This window comes from Astatotilapia calliptera, chromosome 8 (assembly GCF_964374335.1).
Source record: "Astatotilapia calliptera chromosome 8, fAstCal68.1, whole genome shotgun sequence".
NCBI classification, from domain to species: domain Eukaryota; kingdom Metazoa; phylum Chordata; class Actinopteri; order Cichliformes; family Cichlidae; genus Astatotilapia; species Astatotilapia calliptera.
The window spans coordinates 1,708,939-1,727,303 of NC_137429.1; the positions used below are offsets into that span (position 1 = coordinate 1,708,939).

The window sequence follows — 18,365 nt, forward strand, 5'->3', positions numbered from 1 at the left end:
GACATGCCCAAAACAACTCATGTATGAGCCGTTCAGGAGGCAACATGTTCAGATGAACCACCTCAAGGGGTTCCTTTGAGTGTGAAGGAGTGTTGATGTCCCCTGATTTCCCTGGAAATGACAGAAGTCTTCAACCTTTCCCTGAGGCTGAGGCTGGTCCCAGGGGTCCTCTGGAGGAAGCTCATCTGCTCTGCTTATAAACAGTCTGATTCTGTTGGTCACTACACACAGCTTATGGCCACAGAACAGCTTTACTAGAACTCCTTCTATTGGGGCAACAACATAGAGTGCCACCAGGATGGACCCATGCCAACACTTTGTTCTTCAAGAGGGGAAATAGAAGACTTGCACTTTGCACACTCTGATTAACCTTATATGTTTTAAAGTATTAGAACCCCGAAAAGTTGATTCTGTTCATCTGGACGTTTTCAGTGGGAGAAACGTTTCGTCATTCATCCAGGTGACTCCTTCAGTCTCAGCTGACTGCAGGTTAAACAGCCTCCTTGACTCAAACCAGCGTTCTAATAAAGTGTTAGAAGATCAATCATTCACACAAGTAAGCATATAAAAACATATAAAGTTCGATTTAAGCTTTGATTTGACTCAGCCACGCATTCTTCTCATGCACAGAGTATGTTATCTTGGTGACCTGCTAAATAAGTCTCAGCGACACCTCTCACTGCTGAATAGTGAATGCTGAAAGACGAGTGACTTTGCATACCGATGGCCTCCTTTAGTTGATGATGAAAATGCAGCACAGACAGGAAGTGTCCATGCTGCTCTCCTGGTCGTGGGTGTGGGAATGTCTTTTCCTTGCAGGCAGAGCCCAGCTGCACAGAAGAATCATGGAGGATTGTGGAAATACCTCCAAACTTTGCTAACTGCTGTTAAACCGCCTCGTGGGCTTTTCAGAGATTCTCTGGGATTTCTTTTTCGTTTTAGAAAAACAGATATCGAGAATACAGAGCAGAAATTCCAGCTGGTTTATTTCCCCTCCCGAGCTACTCGTCTTCAGTAAGTGCGCTGTGGCCGAGCGATGGCAGGAGTTTGCAGCACTTTCAGTGAATCTGCATATTTATGACAGTGAAGCAGCCTCCATTTCATGCCCGTGTGGCTTCAGAGTCCCTCCCCTGTATTTCATGTGCACAGCTCAGCCATGATAACATAACCTCACGGCTTCACGCCATCCCTCGCTTGATTTACACACACGGACCCATCTCCCTGTGTGACAGCGGCTCAGCCTGTAACCATATAATGGCCCATAACTGCCCGGCACAACTGGACTCTCACAATCATATTGGCTTTTATTTCTTCCAGCTGCTGGAGGTAAAGTGAGTAATGAGCTGTTTTATCCAGAAGGCACAACTCAGCAGCAGGGGAAGAGGAGGAGGAGGGATGTGCCATACAAACGCACTAAGTGCTCTGAAACTTAAGTAGTACAAGGAAAGCAGATTATCCTGTATTTTTAAGCAGAGTTATGCCACAGGGTAGCAAAAGGTTTGAGTGTAACCGACACTGAAAAAGTGAAAAGATCCTTTCGGTGAGGAGGAGAGAAGAAATCAAGCCAAGAATTTATATATGATTGTACAAACCTGCAAACAGAAAGGCCCCAGCCGGCCAGCGGAGTCAGACCTGGAGCTTCTTGGTGTGTGGGCGGGGTTTGTGTTGTCTGGTGATTCGAAATTGGCTGTAGGTGAATGTGGGTAAGAAAGGTTGTTGGTCCTGTGAGAGACTGTACCACGTCTCTCACTCTAGGACAGCCGGGACAAACTTCATCCCCGAACCGGATAACGAGGATGGACGGGTGGACAGGCGAACCTCTGTCTCAAAAAGTATCGAATGTGTCAATAAAAATAGTTAGAACTATGTGTTAGATCAAAATTAGTACAAAGGCAACATATGAAAGGACAAAATTGTGAAACCAAACAACAGCAGGAGATTGAGCGGCTGTAACCACAGGGTTTTGGTCTGTACCGTCAACTGGATGGAGCATGTCTGCAGAGAATGCCACTCAAGAATGCAGGTATGTGTGTTTTAATGACACGATTCAGGTGATACTTAGATACACAGTTGCTGTTAGCTGTTTACTGTTAGCTGTTAGCAGTTTGCTGTTAGCAGTTTGCTGTTAGCAGTTTACTATTAGCTGTTAGCAGTTTGCTGTTGGCTGTTTACTGTTAGCAGTTTGCTGTTAGCTGTTTACTGTTAGCTGTTAGCAGTTTGCTGTTGGCTGTTTACTGTTAGCAGTTTGCTGTTTACTGTTAGCTGTTAGCAGTTAGCTGTTTACTATTAGCTGTTAGCAGTTTGCTGTTAGCTGTTTACTGTTAGCTGTTAGCATGTCACTTCTGTGACTTTTCTGTTTCCCAAAAATACTTTTGCTGTCATCTGAGATGTTTTCTTTTCTTTTTGTGAGCTTTTACTGTATTTTTTTCTATTTCTGTTGTGTTTTGTGTGCTTTCGCTGTATTTTTCTATTTACTGGTGTTTTCTTAAGTCGCAGTGTGTTTGACCTTTCAGGGCCACCGTACCTGCATATCTATTCCAATGTCATGCTTGCCTGTAGTCGTGACTGTATGGGAAAATGTATCTTTAAGAAACACAGCAGCTTGTCTGCTCAGGTTTCAAACAGTTGCAGAGCTTTGGTAAATGAAGGAGCGATGTAGCAAAGTGTTTCTCAGTTCCTCCACCTGCTCTTTGGAAAGTTGTGTCAGTATTTGGGGGAAACAAATCCATGTTAATATCACGTTTGCTGCTCAGCCTTATTGTGCATTTGCTCTGCCAGGAAAGCTAAATTTTCCTTGTTGAATTCTTATAGGCTTAAAATTTGATTTGCAGAATTTGACAGATACGCTGCATCTATCCATCCACCTATCATTCAGTTAGCAAAAAAGCTAACAGCCAGCTAAGCCATCTTTCACCTCTGGCGTCACTTCGTGTACCCGTCACTTTGTCACATGTCCGACTGCTCAGCGAAACACGACGCCAGCGAGACACCTCACCCGTGAAAAATCAGATATTCCATCTGCCGGCTCGTCAGAGCAGGTGGCACATGTAACCATTTAGTCAAGTCGACTGTCTACCCCGACAGTCGCCGTGGTGACAGCTAAACGTGCTGCAGAGCCAACATTAAAAGCCAGGGGACAGCTGACATCCCGCACATCCCGGTGTGTCGGTTTAAATATTCCTCGCGGTGCATCCGACTAAATCTTCCCCCTAATTGACAGAGCAGAGGATGTTTTCTGCCAGGCGCACTGACGGCTGGATGCAGCAGAGAGAGGGAGGGGGAGGCTCGAGGATCCACAGAAATGTCTCCTCTGCTCACTGGCTCACTGTTACTTATGAACCAGTGATGTTATTTTACCTTACAGAATATGCCAGGGCTGTAAAACACGAGCAACGTCACCTTACATTCATTCAGACGCAGCGGCAATGTGTGCTGCCGAAGAACAGTACTGTTCCCTGCTGCAGTTTCTCTCACAGCAACTAGTTTTAACTTTCTAGTTTTACAGTTTAACATGGAAGTGAGAAAACACAGGGCAGCTTTCTGAGAATAACTTGGATGGACTTTGAATAAGGAATATGGATCATGGAGTAAATAAACCACTGTGGGCAGATCCGAAACAGACCCAGACTGGATCTGAACTGGATCCAGGCTTGATCACGTCTGAGCGTCATTCAGCAGCACACACTGCTGGGAGGAGTCTGAGAGAAACATGGTTTGTTACCACGGTAACTAACTCAGAGTTGTCGCTACACTGGCATTGTTTACTTTTTACTTAGTATTTTACTCCTCGTTGTTTTCTCAGGTTTAAGTCACAAAACTGGTTGTTTTGGTTTAAAGACACACTTTGCTTTAAGTACACAATGCCTGAAACAAGCTGCTTAAGCTCCTCCCACTTTAAGGTAATTTTCTTCTGATTGGGTGCCCCTCACAAACAGTTTGAACAGCAGTGTGTGTTTCTGAAATGCAGCCAGCTTAGATGAAAGTATCTGAGAATAAACATGATCTCAAAACCCTGAAGGATGATTCCTGAAGATATCCGATCAAACCGGTAAGAAAAGACTTCTAATGTGGCGAGAGAGGAGGTTGGAACAACCACAGTTTAAAGGATCTCAAATCCCTCTGCATGTATTTATGGGAGGGGGGGGGGGGCTCAGAGAAAATCAAAACAACAGAAAAAGTAAAGTTGTTTCAAAGCTGTGAGCAGTGTGGATGAGGCTGATCTCCAGGTTGTTGAAAACAGACTCAGAGCAAGTGCTACATTTTCAGGTTGCTTGGAGTGAAAAGCATTAAATGGCTCCAGGGACCGACTAACACTGAAAATGGTGTTGATTGGAAGGATTAGCCTTAGACGAAATAATCTCCCCTTAAAAACAGCTTACAGGCACACAGTGTGAGACAAATTAAAGTCCGCCCATCTGCTTTCTCTTGGTGAACAACTTGTCCAGCTTCACGTCCCTCCTGGCGTCGTTCCCTTTGCCCAAATAAAATGTCCTGTCTGTTTAACTCCAAATTTAAACCCCCAAAGATTTCAGACTTCCTGGTGACATTTTTCCTTTTGTCTGGCAGTGGAGCGTGACGTCTCTGATCAGACGCAGGTGAGTTTTTTAAATTAGTGTTTCGGAGATCATATCTTTGGATATGACACCAAAATGTTCAGTTCGGTGTGATATTTAAAGAGAAAAGCTGAAAAATCTGGCAACAGATCACACATGAAATGATGTGTTTGGCGTCATAAGCAGAGTCATTGATCACATTTGAACTGGAGATGAGGAGAACGTGTGCGGACCAATATCTCATTAAACGCTGGCAGATCCAGAGACCTTGTAGCTTCGACTGCAGTCATTTTAGCTTTTAAACACCAAAACATTTCTATTATGAGTTTGTAAATGTTTGACGTGCACGGAGACTTTAAGGGGAATTTTTAACGTGTTAGTGGCGTTTACCTCTCAGAGAAGATGGTTGGTTCCCTGTATCGGAGAGACGTCCTGCTGTTATCAAAGCACGGACTCTGGAGAGGATTCTCACGCTGCAGCTGGGCAGCCGTTACCTGAAACCAGGAGAAAGTGTTTCTGAAGAAACATTAAAAAATAATCTTTAATGTTTTTCTCCTCGGGCAACAAGGCACAAAATCGCAAATGATGTGTACACTTCTAATACTCACAAATACCCCCACGTCATGACTGGTTTTTAACCGATACCACCTGTTGGCCTCTTCTACCTCCCAGTCAGTGCTGCACAAAGCTTTAAAACCCAAACCTGCGAGGTCAGAATGTATCAGTTACTTTATGAACAATTTGGTTCATTTTCAATTCATTTTCAGCACCAAATCATAAAAACAGTCTTTACATTGTGAGGTACAGACCCTAAAATATAACAGAGAAAACCCCCAAAATCTTATGACCCCCTATGAGCAAGCACTTTGGTGACAGTAGGAAGGAAAAACTCCCTTTTACCAGGAAGAAACCTCCGGCAGAACCAGGCTCAGGGAGGGGCGGGGCCATCTGCTGTGATTGGTTGGGGTGAGAGAAGGAAGACAGGATAAAGACATGCTGTGGAAGAGAGACAGAGGTTAATAACAGATATGATTCAATGCAGAGAGGTCTGTTAATACATAGTGAGTGAAGAAGAAACACCCAGTGCATCATGGGAATCCCCCATTAGCAAAAAGGAAAGTTTGATCTTGTAGCTGTATTTTAGTCCAATTTTATTCGATGAGTAATTGTCTGGGTATCAGGTAATATTGGACACAAGGTGCCTTTGACAGCAGCACGAATCCCAGCATGTTATAGCAGCAGTGACAGGACAAAAACCTGTAATCTCTGTGGCCTCTAATATACTAATGTCAAAATGCATGCAGCATGTGACACCAACATGTGACAACAATGTAGATTTTCTGGCATCAGGACCCGAGGAAAGTGGTTGTTTGTTAAATCTGTGTGCGCCTGGTGTTTTCAGCCTCTTGATTTGCCTCAAACGTAAAAAGCTAGTTTCGAACAAACCTGCTGATTTTGTTGGAAGTCTTTGTTGATGGCTTTATTGAAAGTTGTCTCCCGGTGCTCTTCGACCTCCTCCACCACAGCCACAGGCACAGGACAGATTTGTTTCCAGCACCAATCACCAAACTCAATTTCATGAAAATCAGTGGAGAACTGAGAAAAAGCTCCAACCTTGAGCCGAGTGTACACACAGACTACTGAGAGGCCTGGTTTATTTTACTTTCCTTCTGTTTCTTTAGACATTATACAAAATATAATCTCAGAATTTGTCACAGCTAAACATGATGCATTTATTTTGATTCAATTAACAGTTACAAACCCAATCATTTTCAGTCCAGTCTGCAGTCGAGGACAAAGAGACGCATTCAGAGCTGATGTTGGAAATGCTGGTGTTCAGTTTTACTTCATCTTAGCAGCTGGGACACACCGAGGCACTCACAGAACACAAAATGCATGGCTGACATTGAATTATGACATAAACATGTCAGACCTTTTGGTTCCACTTGTCAAACATGATGATTTGCTACATGACGGGAAACAGCTGATTTGGACTTTAGGGTCCTGGTTGCACATTTGAAGATGTCACCTTGGATACTGACGGCCACTTTTATGCAATTTGGGGGGAATTTAAATTAACAAGGAAAAGTGTTACCTGCTGATTGCTTTGAAAGAAAATGAGATGGTTCAGAGTTTAAGTTTGCTGGTGTAAGTGTCAGAGTAAAGTATATAAAAGATACCATTAGTTTCAGGACTGTTTTGGCTGCTTACACACATTACACATAACACTTTCTTAAAAGTAATGCAGTTCAGTACTTAATTACTCCAAGGAGAATGTATTTGCATTTCTCTGTAAAATGACCTGAAACAGTCTCATCGTTACCAGTTAACAGTATAAACCTACAGGCTACATCACACACACAACACAAACCTCTATCATAATGAGGACACACACAAAGATGAAAACACAGCATAAAGACACTCTGAAGCCATTGCCATGGTGATTCTGCTTTAGAAACATGAACAGGTAGAAACGGCGGCTCCAGCCTGACTGCTCATCGGTTTGTTACCTGTTGAAGTTCAGGGTCTGGCTTCTGGCGTCGGCACTTGCTCAGCTTCCACTCTGGGTTTGTGGCTAGCTTAGTGTTAGCATGCTGTCTGTGCAGATGCTTGCACACAGCTGAAGTTGTGTTAGCAGCATAATGCAGCTGTTTCTGTCCATCGTGCTCTCGACCTTTTCATGTGACAGATATAACGGTAACGTCCATATCCACTGTAGACCGCGCCGCTTTTTCCTCCTCCAGCACACAAACTCAAATCACACGATTGTGGTGCAAGTGGAACCGATAAGTGGGATAGATACACAAGCAGATACCAACCGGTCTGCTAACACTCTCCAACCACCAAGCAGCAGTGAAAAAGTCAAAGCACACCAGAAACTGAGACCATTTGTCTTCAAAGTAAAAGTCATGCCTTACTGCTTTTACTTTGAAGGCAAACAGTCTCTGCTTCCAGTCGCACTCTTCACATTTTCACAGTTGGTTGGTAAGTAGTTGTCACATGTTTGCAGACCATTTGCAGACTACTGAGGACAGCAGCAATCTGTGAGCAACCAAAGCAGTGCAGCACATTTAACAACAGCAAACAACCTCCTGAAAACACTCGCCAAATAGTCACACATTTTTAACCAGCAACTGCTGGTTACCATGGAGTCCCTGACCGATCTATAGGCCTGTGTGACTGCGGCCTAACACTAACAAGGTATGGGTACAACGAGCAGACACAGATACCCGTTAATCAGTGGCAGTGATCAGGGCCATGCCAATAAATCACTGGAACTGCACTCGGCAAACAGACATTATAATATACGAGTCTACGAGGACTGATTCTTTTGGATATTAGAGGAAGTGCTGCTTTTGGCACAGTTTACCCTCGGAGGTTGCTGCTTCTTGACAATATCACGGTAACAGTTTGCATTAAGTAGAAGAGACGTGTTGTCAGTGACACATATCAGAAACAGATTTGTAAACCATATTTCTTTATTAAAGTTTAAGAAACTCCAAGCAGCATATTCATAAATAAAATAAGGGTCTCCCTTAGATGTACTGTGACAGTCTGTATGCTCTGACAGTTCATGTTTTCATCCTCTGTCGGGGTGTTGGAGTTCGAACATAAACAGGACACACGTAGGCCCTTATCGCCCCGCCCTCCCGGTCACTTCCTCATTGCTGACCAATCGTAACCTCGCTCTGTCCGTCCGTCACGTGGTGGAGCACAGTGCAAAAAGCAAGTTGGTTCACGACAGAGAAGCAACTACTGACACAGTAAGAAAACATCCATATAGAGTGTGTTCAGATGGGAGCTGCGTCAGAGTCGAGGACCGTCACGTTTCTGCGTGTCCGTTTACGCACAGGATGAAACACATGGCAGGTTTTACTTGGTGTCACCGGAGAATTGGTTTTCACACAGACACAGAACATTAGCGTTTCAGCAGAGCTCTAACAGAATCATGGTGAAACTGAATAATGAACATTTCTGCTTGGCAACAACGTAAATCTTCACAGTCACACGTTAAACTTTTTCTTCCCAGTTCAATGACTCAGATTTAATACAGCTATGAAAAACAAACCTTGGTCCTATGATCTGAGTGATTCGGCACAGTGCTTTTACAGTTACATTTCTCAAGTGATCAAGAATTAGGAGCATGAATGAACAGCAACAGAACCAAGTATTTTATCCACACTCTAAGGTGTTACGTGAGAGCGGTACTGCGTGTATGCGTAGTCGGGGACAAACTGTAAATGTTACCTTTAACCTGTCATTGATAAGAGCCATAACATGCTTTTGCATGGTGCGAAACAAAGAAGTACATCGGCTTGTCATTGGTGCTGGAAGAATTTATTCCTAAATCTCTGTGTTTTGTGGTTGAGTCTTTAACAGACCACTGGATTCAATCAGCCACAACATTAAAGCCACCTGTTCAACAGCTTTGGCTTTTGGGCAGTGGACCCATACTGGGGTTTCCGGTGGTATCGAGGACGTAGATCAGATTTGTTCTGGACCGTTTTTCTAAATTTTGATCTGGGTCAACACCTCGGTGTGAACACTGAAAAATACTGGACAAATAGGCTTTGTTGGGGATGTTTCCAAGAGTTTACGAGGTCACATTTTTTCCTCGGGTTGTAATTGTTGGATGTGTTGTGGTTTAGTAGCAAACCTATCTGAATTAATAAAGAATGTTTTTATTATTCTGGTGTCAAATTGTTTGCTTGAAAAGCAAAAAGCTCTGAAGGATTTTTTTCATTTGCAGAAACTTCAGAGTTGAGCTTAATATGATGGAGACTGCTGCCGTTGGGGGGCACCCTTAAGGAGACATTAGGGAGTGTGCTTGCTCTGCACACAGTGATAAAAGCATCATCTACTTCACTCCAGGCTTCGAGGGCCGGTGTCCTGCAGGGTTTAGATGTGTCCTTGATCCAACACAGATGATTTAAATGGCTAAATGACCTCCTCAACATGTCTTGAAGTTCTCCAGAGGCCTGATAATGAACTAATCATCTGAGTCAGGTGTGTTGACCCAGGATGAAATCTAAAACCTGCAGGACACCGGCCCTCGAGGCCTGGAGTTCCCCACCCCTGGTCATCTTTTCTAAGGGACTGCCCAAAAACAACTCGCTGTTAGAAGGCTTCAGCTCCAGTATTTCTGCTGTCTGACTGTCTGTCTGTAAGAATAGAGTGGACATACATGATATGGACACTTAAAAATCTTTCAGTCTGGGTTTCCCCAGTGTGGAAGAAGTGCTGTGCGACAGAACCGGACAGTAAAACCTCCACAGAACGCTTGTGTCTGTAGTTTAAGGAACGAGTTAATCTGCCGCCTGTCCAACAACCACAAACCTACCAACAACACAAGATTCGATGTCCGATCTACAGTTTTGGAACTAAAGCTCTTCATTCTGACAAGTTAAGGTTCCTCAGTTTCCTCTGCCCACGTACACGTTCTATAAATGGAGAGATGAGCGGGTCTGCGTTTTGCTGCTAATGTCCTGAAAACTGTGTGTGATCAACATAGATCCGAACAGCCAGCGTCAGGCTAATGTAAATGAAGTCGACAGTCATTAGGCCCATAGATGCACGTTAACCGTGCTTGTAAAAGCAAAAAGGTGGGGGTGATATGGTCGTTTTATATATTTCTGTTGTTAAATACTTTTACCATAAATGTTCCTCTCACAGTATCCTATAGAGAAAATACTATCCAGTGTTTAGCAAATATATTTAACTTCCCTCTGTTTTACAAGCAGTTGAGGTATGGCACCTGCAGAACGGCCATCATCATGAGCCTCTGTCTGCACTTTGGGTAATGACGCCCTCTGTCATCCCTGCAGGTGATAATGGATCTCATTAGGAATGACTTGTGGGGCAGGGATAGCTCAGTAGGTAAAGTGGTCGCCCCATGATCGGAAGATCGGCGGTTTGAATCCACTTAACGGCTACCCTGAGGTACCCCTGAGCAAGGTACCGTCCCTACACACTGCTCCCCGGGCGCCTGCTTAGTGGGCTGCCCACTGCTTCACTGAGTGAATGGGTCAAATGCAGAGAAAAACAAGTAATTTCCCCATGGGGATCAATAAAGTATCCATTATTATTATTATTATTAAATACGATGCCTCTCTGAGTCACTCTCTCACTCCTCGTTAGAATAACTGCACTGCTTTGCAAGACGAAACTTGCGTACGAGAGCGTGACGTAAAATTCTCGAGTATAAAAATTAAAGACATATATATTTAGTACCTTTATATTTTTTCTTAAGGTTAAGGCTGCGTTCACACCGACCGCTGTTGGAACTCGGCCGAGCTTCGATATTTGGCCACAAACGAAGCATTACGACTGCCTGAAAACAAAAGTGTCGGCCCTCCTTTAGGAACTCTGTGGGAGCGGTTAGTAAGAGTAAGGATGGAAAGGCGAATACGTTTGATCTGTCACAACTTTTCTTGTGTTTCAGGTCTGTAATTTCAGACTTTCAGACTTCGACTGTTGTCGAAGTTTGTTTGAATAAATTAATAACCATCAATCGTTCTGGCACCAATTTGAATCTGACACTTCCTTCAAATACAAACAGAAGCTCAAAAATATCAAATAAAATGAATACCAGGCTGGCTGATACTCTGGACCGTTTCTGGTTTTTTGTATATATTTGGCTAACAAGAGGGTCTGTCTCAGAGTTGGGAAGCATGCCAGTACTTGTTTTAAATTGGTGCCAACTTTTCATTAGTCTAAAAGCATCTGGACAGAGTTTCATAGAAAAAGACTGTAACTGATTTTCACTGGTTTGCTGGTGGTGCGATGAAGAAGACGAACTCTAAAACTATTCATCATTTAGAAGGTGCAAGCATCTCTCTGAAACCCAGAACAAGTGTTTTTGTGTTCCTGATTTCCTCATCTCGAAGTCGGGTTGGTTTCTGTTTGATGTCTAAAGGTCTGTGGTTCATCCAACCCTAAACATGTTCATTTCTTTCCACAGCTTAAAATACAGAAGCAATTCTCGTAATTTTGAAGCTTTAACGTGACCCAGAAAAGGTTTTTGTAGTAAGTGGTTAAACGGGACTACAGAAACTGTTGGGAGATTTCATCACGTCAAACGCGCGACTGCATTTACAGTTCAAAAATATGATATTTGACTTTAAGACTAAGACCTGTACCGCGTGGGTAGGGAGCCACGGTTCTACACCCTGTCGTGTTCCACAAAGAGGCCAGGCTTGCATGACTGCATCATCGTTTGACCTAAAGACAGCGGTTGGTGCGCTCGCAGCCGTACGTACTCTTCTTCGCTCATTTGCTCGTCACAAACAGACTCTCACCTGGACAGTACTGACGCCAAATAAAAACTCGCTATAAAAACAAACCATTGAGCTGTGTGTAAAATATGAACCCAATAAAAACCCGCTTGTTCCCCCTCAGTGTTTGAATGAACATCATTTACAGTCAACGTAAGAAAAGAATGTAGACTTTTGCTTGGAAAAAACTATGTATATTATATATTTAATACAAATGGGGAAAAAACAAAGAGTGATTTTTTTTTGTCCGATGCTGAAGATATATATAGGGTTGGTACAGAGGTGCATAACAGTAGGTGTCCACCACTAAAAATGTCCCTACAGCGGTGCATCATGGGTAGTCGTTTACATCAATGAGTTGTGGAAAGACATCGTTTAATTTCGGCACTTAGAAAACAATCACAATGAATTTCGCGTCATTGTTTAATTGAACAAAATTTACAAAGCCATTCAAACAGTCATAACTTTTTCATCAATGTTTATATTTTTTTTTATCTCATTTTGTTTGTTTTTATAACTCAACTTCAAAAATTGAGAATATTCAAAATACACTTTAACCTCACTTCGTTCTCTTGGTATTTACAGATATGTACACGAGAAAAATTACACCCTCCAGCCCGCCGCCCGCTTTTTGTTGTTTTTTGTTAGATTTTTCGTGTGTGTGTTTCTGAACAGATAGTGAGATACAAAATCTTTTTACTTTGTACATATATGTTTTTTTCCTCTATAATAATTTTCCTCTAGGGTTCCCCAACCCGCCTCGCATCCGAACCTGGACCCAGGTCCAGAGAGCAGCCTCCCTCCCACCCACCGCCCCCCTTTTACCCCTCCGATCTTATATCGATGTACTGTGGGTGGCCTCAATGGCTTCGGGTATGGGTCCTGCGGAGACTGCCTGGTAGGACATTGGCATGGGTGTCTTGCCAGGGCTCTGCCGGAAGAGCCCCCCGTTGGGTGCCCTGTGTTTGCACTGCATGGTGCCGCTGAGGTTGGTGCTGCTGAGCGGGTGGTGCGGGGGCAACGTGCTGCTGCCAGGGCCCTGGGATGGGGGTAGCGTCCTGCCTAGGGTCCCCCCATGGTGAGGATGGGGAAGAGGAGGAGGTGGTCCCCCCTCCCCGGGGAGGAAGGTGGTCACAGCGAGGCCCGAGGGCGGGTAGTCCCGCCTGGACTCCGGGCCCGGGACCAGAGAGGCCTGGCTGGGCTGCATGCTGCCGATGTCCAGCGCAGAGATCTCGATAGAGGGGCCGGGGATCTGCTTGTGGGCCAAGTCCTCGTCCAAAAGACTGTTCATACGACGATGCACCTGTTCCAGATTCACCTCCTTGTCCTATAAGTTGAGGAGTGGGGCGGTGGGGTGGGGATGGAGGAGGACAGTGGAGAGACAGGGGGAGGGAGAGAGGGAGGGAGGGACACAGAGGCTGAGATTGGCGATGGGCCGATTTCTCAGACTGATTCAGGTCAGCGTGTGCTCCATGCATTCTCAATCTGATATGGGTTTTTTTTTAACTGACGAGCTTCTATCAGCGATCCAGCTGATAGACCGGCCCGGTTTCATTTTGTAGTCTGGTTTGAAGAGCCCAGTGGAAACTGAGGCCACAGAAACCAATCTGAATGTGCAACTTGAAATCAAACTTGGCCAGTGAGCAGTAAAGGCTTGATGTATGGAGGAAACCGACCCTGGAGCCAAGCTGACTGTCGTGTGCTGCAGAGCTGTTGGAGGCTTGACTATGTCGAGATTGTCATGAATCACATCTGAGATCAATTTTAGATTCATAAACTGAAGCTATGTTTGTGCTTTCTCTGCCCTCGCCGCCCTCGGAGCTGCTACGCTCGTCACAGGAGGATCAGAGAATTGGTTTCCTAGCACACACTGGCTGACGATGCATCTCCTGCTGACTGCAGACATGCATACTTGTTAGGTATTAATAGACACCCGAGTGTTTCCCTGTTGAACCGCAGGTCTGCTTTAGTACACTGGTCAGGGGAAGATAAAGGACGAGGGGCGTGCGGGAGGAAGGAGGCGTGATTCGCATAGTGAAAGCGAGGCTTTGAATCTGAGGCCAGATTCTCGACACGTCCGCGTGCGACTGCTGCAGCCCGGCCGGATGATGTTTTAGGAGAGGGTCTTAAAGCGGCCAATCGCTTTACAGCAAAGCAGCTAACATTCCTGAACGCAGCCTGGCTCCAGCATCGGGCTCGCTTCAGTCCAGAAACACAGTGAGATTAGTCCCAGGAACTCACAGTGACACCGGCGACACTCAACACAATGCACACGACACATTACAGATTAATACCACATACATATTCAGTCATGGTGCAGTGTTAGCAGCACATAATACAGAAGGCATGCAACTACCCCACCCCCGCAGGTTTGATCATTTCGAGTCTGTTTTACTGTCACACTGTTGGGATTACTACTGGCATGGACTGAAAATCGCTGTTCATGATTTTATTCCACTGATAAACAGATCATGTGACTGTTCAAAACGTTCTGGGCAGCTTTGTTAAATTATGAGAGATTTTATGAGCTCAGACAAAAGACATTTGAGAAGCTTTACAGCTACGACACGTTCGGAGCACAATCAGACCGTATTCTGGATCCAGGGACTGGATGCATGACACAAAGTGAATTTTCAGTCAGGTGAAAGGATGCAGTCTCAGACTGCTAATGTTAAAAATGTTAAACTAGCAATCCAGCAGCTGGCTTTAACTGCAAACAGTGAGTGCTGTGTGAGGGCCGGTTCTCTGCAGAGCACTCGAGTTCACGCGGTGTTTGGTGGTGGTGTCGATCTGACTGAGAAGCTGAAGGACGCCGCCTGCTCGTACGTTGGTGACCTGCCGATTACACGCACTCCTAATCACACCCTGCTTAGTCTTTTCTTCTTGCTCGTAGATTAAATGAACCAAAGCTTCATTTTCTCAGATGCTCCTGTTGGCCAATCGACACTCTGTGTCACCAAATCTACCCAGGACCTGACCTCAGTGCTCTTTTAGTTAGCAGGATGAAGACTTAAAATGAAAAAAACAAGGGAGAAGTTTGTCTCGGAGTCATTTAAAGTGTGAGCCGTGCAGATGAACATTTCTTCATGTAGAGTGGTGCAGAGAGCCCTTCTGGTGGAAACACACTAGCGAAGCCTCCGACTCTCAGAGCATCTCGATGCGCTGCGGTGGAGCAGCGCCGAGGCTAATCGTGTACCTTTGTTCCAACCTTTAAGCAACACACGAACATGCAGCGTGTTTGCTTTGAATGATCCCACTCCAGCCTCTGAGAGCTCCTCTCAAAGCCAATTAAAACATCTCAGCTCAGGTTATTGTTTCAGCCGACCAGCGCCTCATTAAAATATGTTTTCAAACTGGCAGCTAGCCTAAATAAATAAATGCCAGGGATTAAACCTCAGCCGGTCGTTAAAGGCAGGCTGGTGAAGTAAGTGCAGAGGAAGAACAGCCGTCTGAAAGTCTCCATTAATTTGGAAAACAAACAGCTCTTTTAGTGAGTGCTCCCACTGGGGGGCCTTTTAAATCACTCTGCTTCCTGCTACTTTGCAAATACTGTGACTGTCGAGTGGGTTGTGCTCAAGTGCGATAAGAACAGTTACTGATTGTTTCTGGTTCATTTTAGATTCAAGTGGCCCTGCGAAGATGAGCGAAGGCTGTTCTGCACGGCGATCGCCTCTAACACCGACATCTTCCATCTGATAACGTCTTATTAACCAAAGGTCACCATCGACTGTGTCTCTACATCCAACCCAGCTGAGGAGAACTTTGCTAGATGTTGAGATTTGGTGGAAAGATGAAAGGTCAAAGTTGTCTTTTCTGGTTGTATAAGGAAGTCATTTCAACTCAAAATTTAGTTGAACAGTGAAAGCACATCTCTTCCTCCTGAGCACCTCTGCACCTCTGACCAGCAGCTTCTTACGAGGATATGTTTTCACTGTCCAGAGGCTTATTATGAATAAGATAAGCAAAGGAGAATCATTTCCATTTAGACGCCGCGTACACTTTTATATAGTAGGTAATACTTGACTGTGTAAGTTGGTCAGAACTGCCAATCAAGCGCAATAAAAAAGATAAAAGACAAGAACTTGTGTTTGCATTTCTGTTTTTAAATTAGCAGCAACGCGTGAAACTGTATCCTAGTGTTTTCATTGTTGCCATCTCAGCGTTCTTCAAGAGCACTCGACTGTCCAGCTGCATGCTCATTGGCCAGTTTTGGGCCTGGTGAGGGTTGTACCCTGGGTAATCTTCTTTCTTAAACGTAGAATGACCAAAATCTACAAAACTTTATTCATCCTTTGTGACTTGAAAGTAGCCACTGAGGTCCAGGCAGAGGGCCGTGATCTTCACTCTGATAGGACCAGATGTCTTCTTGCAGGACTTTGTGCAAGAGTCTTTCTTTTCGTCTTAAGAATCGTTTTTCCAATATCTTTCCAAAATCCTGGAAAAGTGTTGTCACCTTTCAGTTTTCAACCAAATCTCGATAGTATAGTGACGCGTTTTAAAAGCCGCAGCTGACTGACGGATCTGTGCGCTTGCTGGAGCCCAAACAAGCCTTTGGATTTTTGATTATTCGTGAGGGGCTCTTTTTGTGCCATGGTCCTGCTTAGAGGGAACCGCCACACGAGGGCTGAGGGTGACAATCATGTTAATAATGCTGTCACTTCATCTCAGTCCAGCTAAATGTCTGTGGAAGATTTTGGAGTAAACGTTGGACCAGCGTCTCTCGCACCATCAACAAACACTAGATGAGTTCATCTCTCCAGCAGACTTCTAGAAACTTCTAGAAAAGTCAATGAGCACAAAGTAGCCCGACATCTTCCCAACACGTGTTTCCCATCAGTTCTACGACAGTCCTGTGTAGGTGCCAAAAACAGTCCATGTTTCAGCAGGTTTGAGGAATTTTATGTGGCAAAGAGACGAAGACCAAAATAATCCTTCGTGTAGGACTTGAGACCTGGAGGTTTCCTGCCAGCTTTCCAGGTGTGGTTTAAAGGTATCGTTGGTTTGCTCTTTACCACCAACTGCAGTTAGTCCTCCTGCTGACCAGCCAGCATCACCAAGCGCGTTTAAATGGAGGAGAATCCTGTTTTACTGCAATACTGATTTTCAAAAACAGTCAGTTTTTTAATGAAAGAGTTAAATTTGCTCGGTCATCACTTAAATAACAAACACAGAAATGCTGAACAAAAGCCACAGACGTCTGGAAACATGACACACGGCATGCAGTCCTCAGGAAGCAGGTAATAATATTCATCACGCGTGCAATAAAATTCAGAACAACATTTCTGTGTCTTCATTTAATCGTTGAATCCACAACGTGGTCAAAGCCTCCAGATAAGCACACTCGGTAAAGCCGCAGTTAGCAATCATCTACAGTCTTAATCATCTCGCTGTCTTATTTTAGGCTTAGAAACGAGCAATAACCGATAGGTCAAAACTTTATTACCAGCTACTGACACCATAAGATGAAAGGTCAAGTGAGGCAAATCGTTTCTTTCAATTTAGATTCGGCTTGGCAAAGCAAAACCATATTTTCTGCGTTCGTCATTGTGGTTTTCAGTCGATCGATGGACATCTTAATCAATAAAGTGCTGCTGACCCAGACGCTTAGGTCAGAAGGTCTTGATACAAGTATTTAGATGAGTGCATGACTTTCTTAAGCTGTTATTGACCTTTATTTTCAAAACGTCCGAGAGCTCTCAAAGCATCGATCAGAACCTGTGCAGAGGAAAAACGATCCAGGCGCAGGTGCAACATTTTTTCAAGGAGATCGCCGGGTTCACGGCGAGTGACATCACATGTGAACGCCACACTGTTCAGATTGAACGCTTCAGGCTCCAGCTGCCACTTCAGTTGACTGGATCATTTTTACAATGAAATCTGAAATGGAGTCTGGCTTTGTGAAGCTAATTTGCTGTTAGCTAAGTGGCTCTCCAAAAGTCTTAAAGTCAGACTTTTTCTAATGCAGTCTGGCTCCATCAGGGAAATTTGCCAGCTGCCACTTTCACACAGCAGCTACACAGAGCTGATTCAGACGGAGAAACAGAAGGTACGATCAAAAAGACTTTGCCTGTGAAAAACAAAAAAGATTTTCTTACATGTGGGAGTTTTCGTGTGAGTTTACGTCAAGGATAAAAGCTGGTTCTCCATCTACAACCCAAAGACTCTTCCCCTTAAAACCCAGAGTTTTAAGGGGAAGAGTTCAGTATCCAGGGCTGAAAGTGGCTCAACCAGAAGCATCTTATACTCTCCAGGGTCAGATGCAAAATTCTGCTATGACTTCCTGAGCTGTTTCCTGAAGCTTCTCAGTCACCTCAACACGATTCACACTCACTGCTTGTCCTGTGAGAGATTTGGCTCCTTGCAATGTTAAAATTAAATTCAAGGCAAAGGTTTGCAAATGCACGTGCAGGCCTTCCACGGAGCTGCTTGCTGGTTGTAGGCACGATCACCAATATTCTTATGGCCACCAACTCAAAACTAGCCTTATCAGGCTTTCTGATATTGAGCTGCTCCATTTCTCGTAGATGTCTTGATGAAT

The 18,365-nt window shown here is 44.4% G+C and overlaps 1 protein-coding gene and 1 long non-coding RNA gene across 4 annotated transcripts in view; one reads left to right on the forward strand and one right to left on the reverse strand.

Moving 5' to 3' along the window:
• Window positions 1-891: 891 nt before the first annotated feature.
• LOC145430349 (uncharacterized) lies at window positions 892-15,905 on the forward strand. The gene is made up of 2 exons (XR_013910876.1): window positions 892-2,023; window positions 15,447-15,905. It is a non-coding gene; the product is annotated as an uncharacterized LOC145430349 (long non-coding RNA).
• Window positions 8,015-18,365, reverse strand: part of grid1b (glutamate receptor, ionotropic, delta 1b) — a 585,542-nt gene continuing 575,191 nt past the window's right edge. For all 3 annotated transcript variants that reach the window (XM_080305280.1, XM_080305279.1, XM_080305281.1), the window contains one exon: window positions 8,015-13,154. In XM_080305280.1, coding sequence (XP_080161406.1) covers window positions 12,663-13,154 — 492 coding nt within the window. In that variant the 3' untranslated portion in view covers window positions 8,015-12,662. The remainder of the gene's footprint in view (window positions 13,155-18,365) is intronic.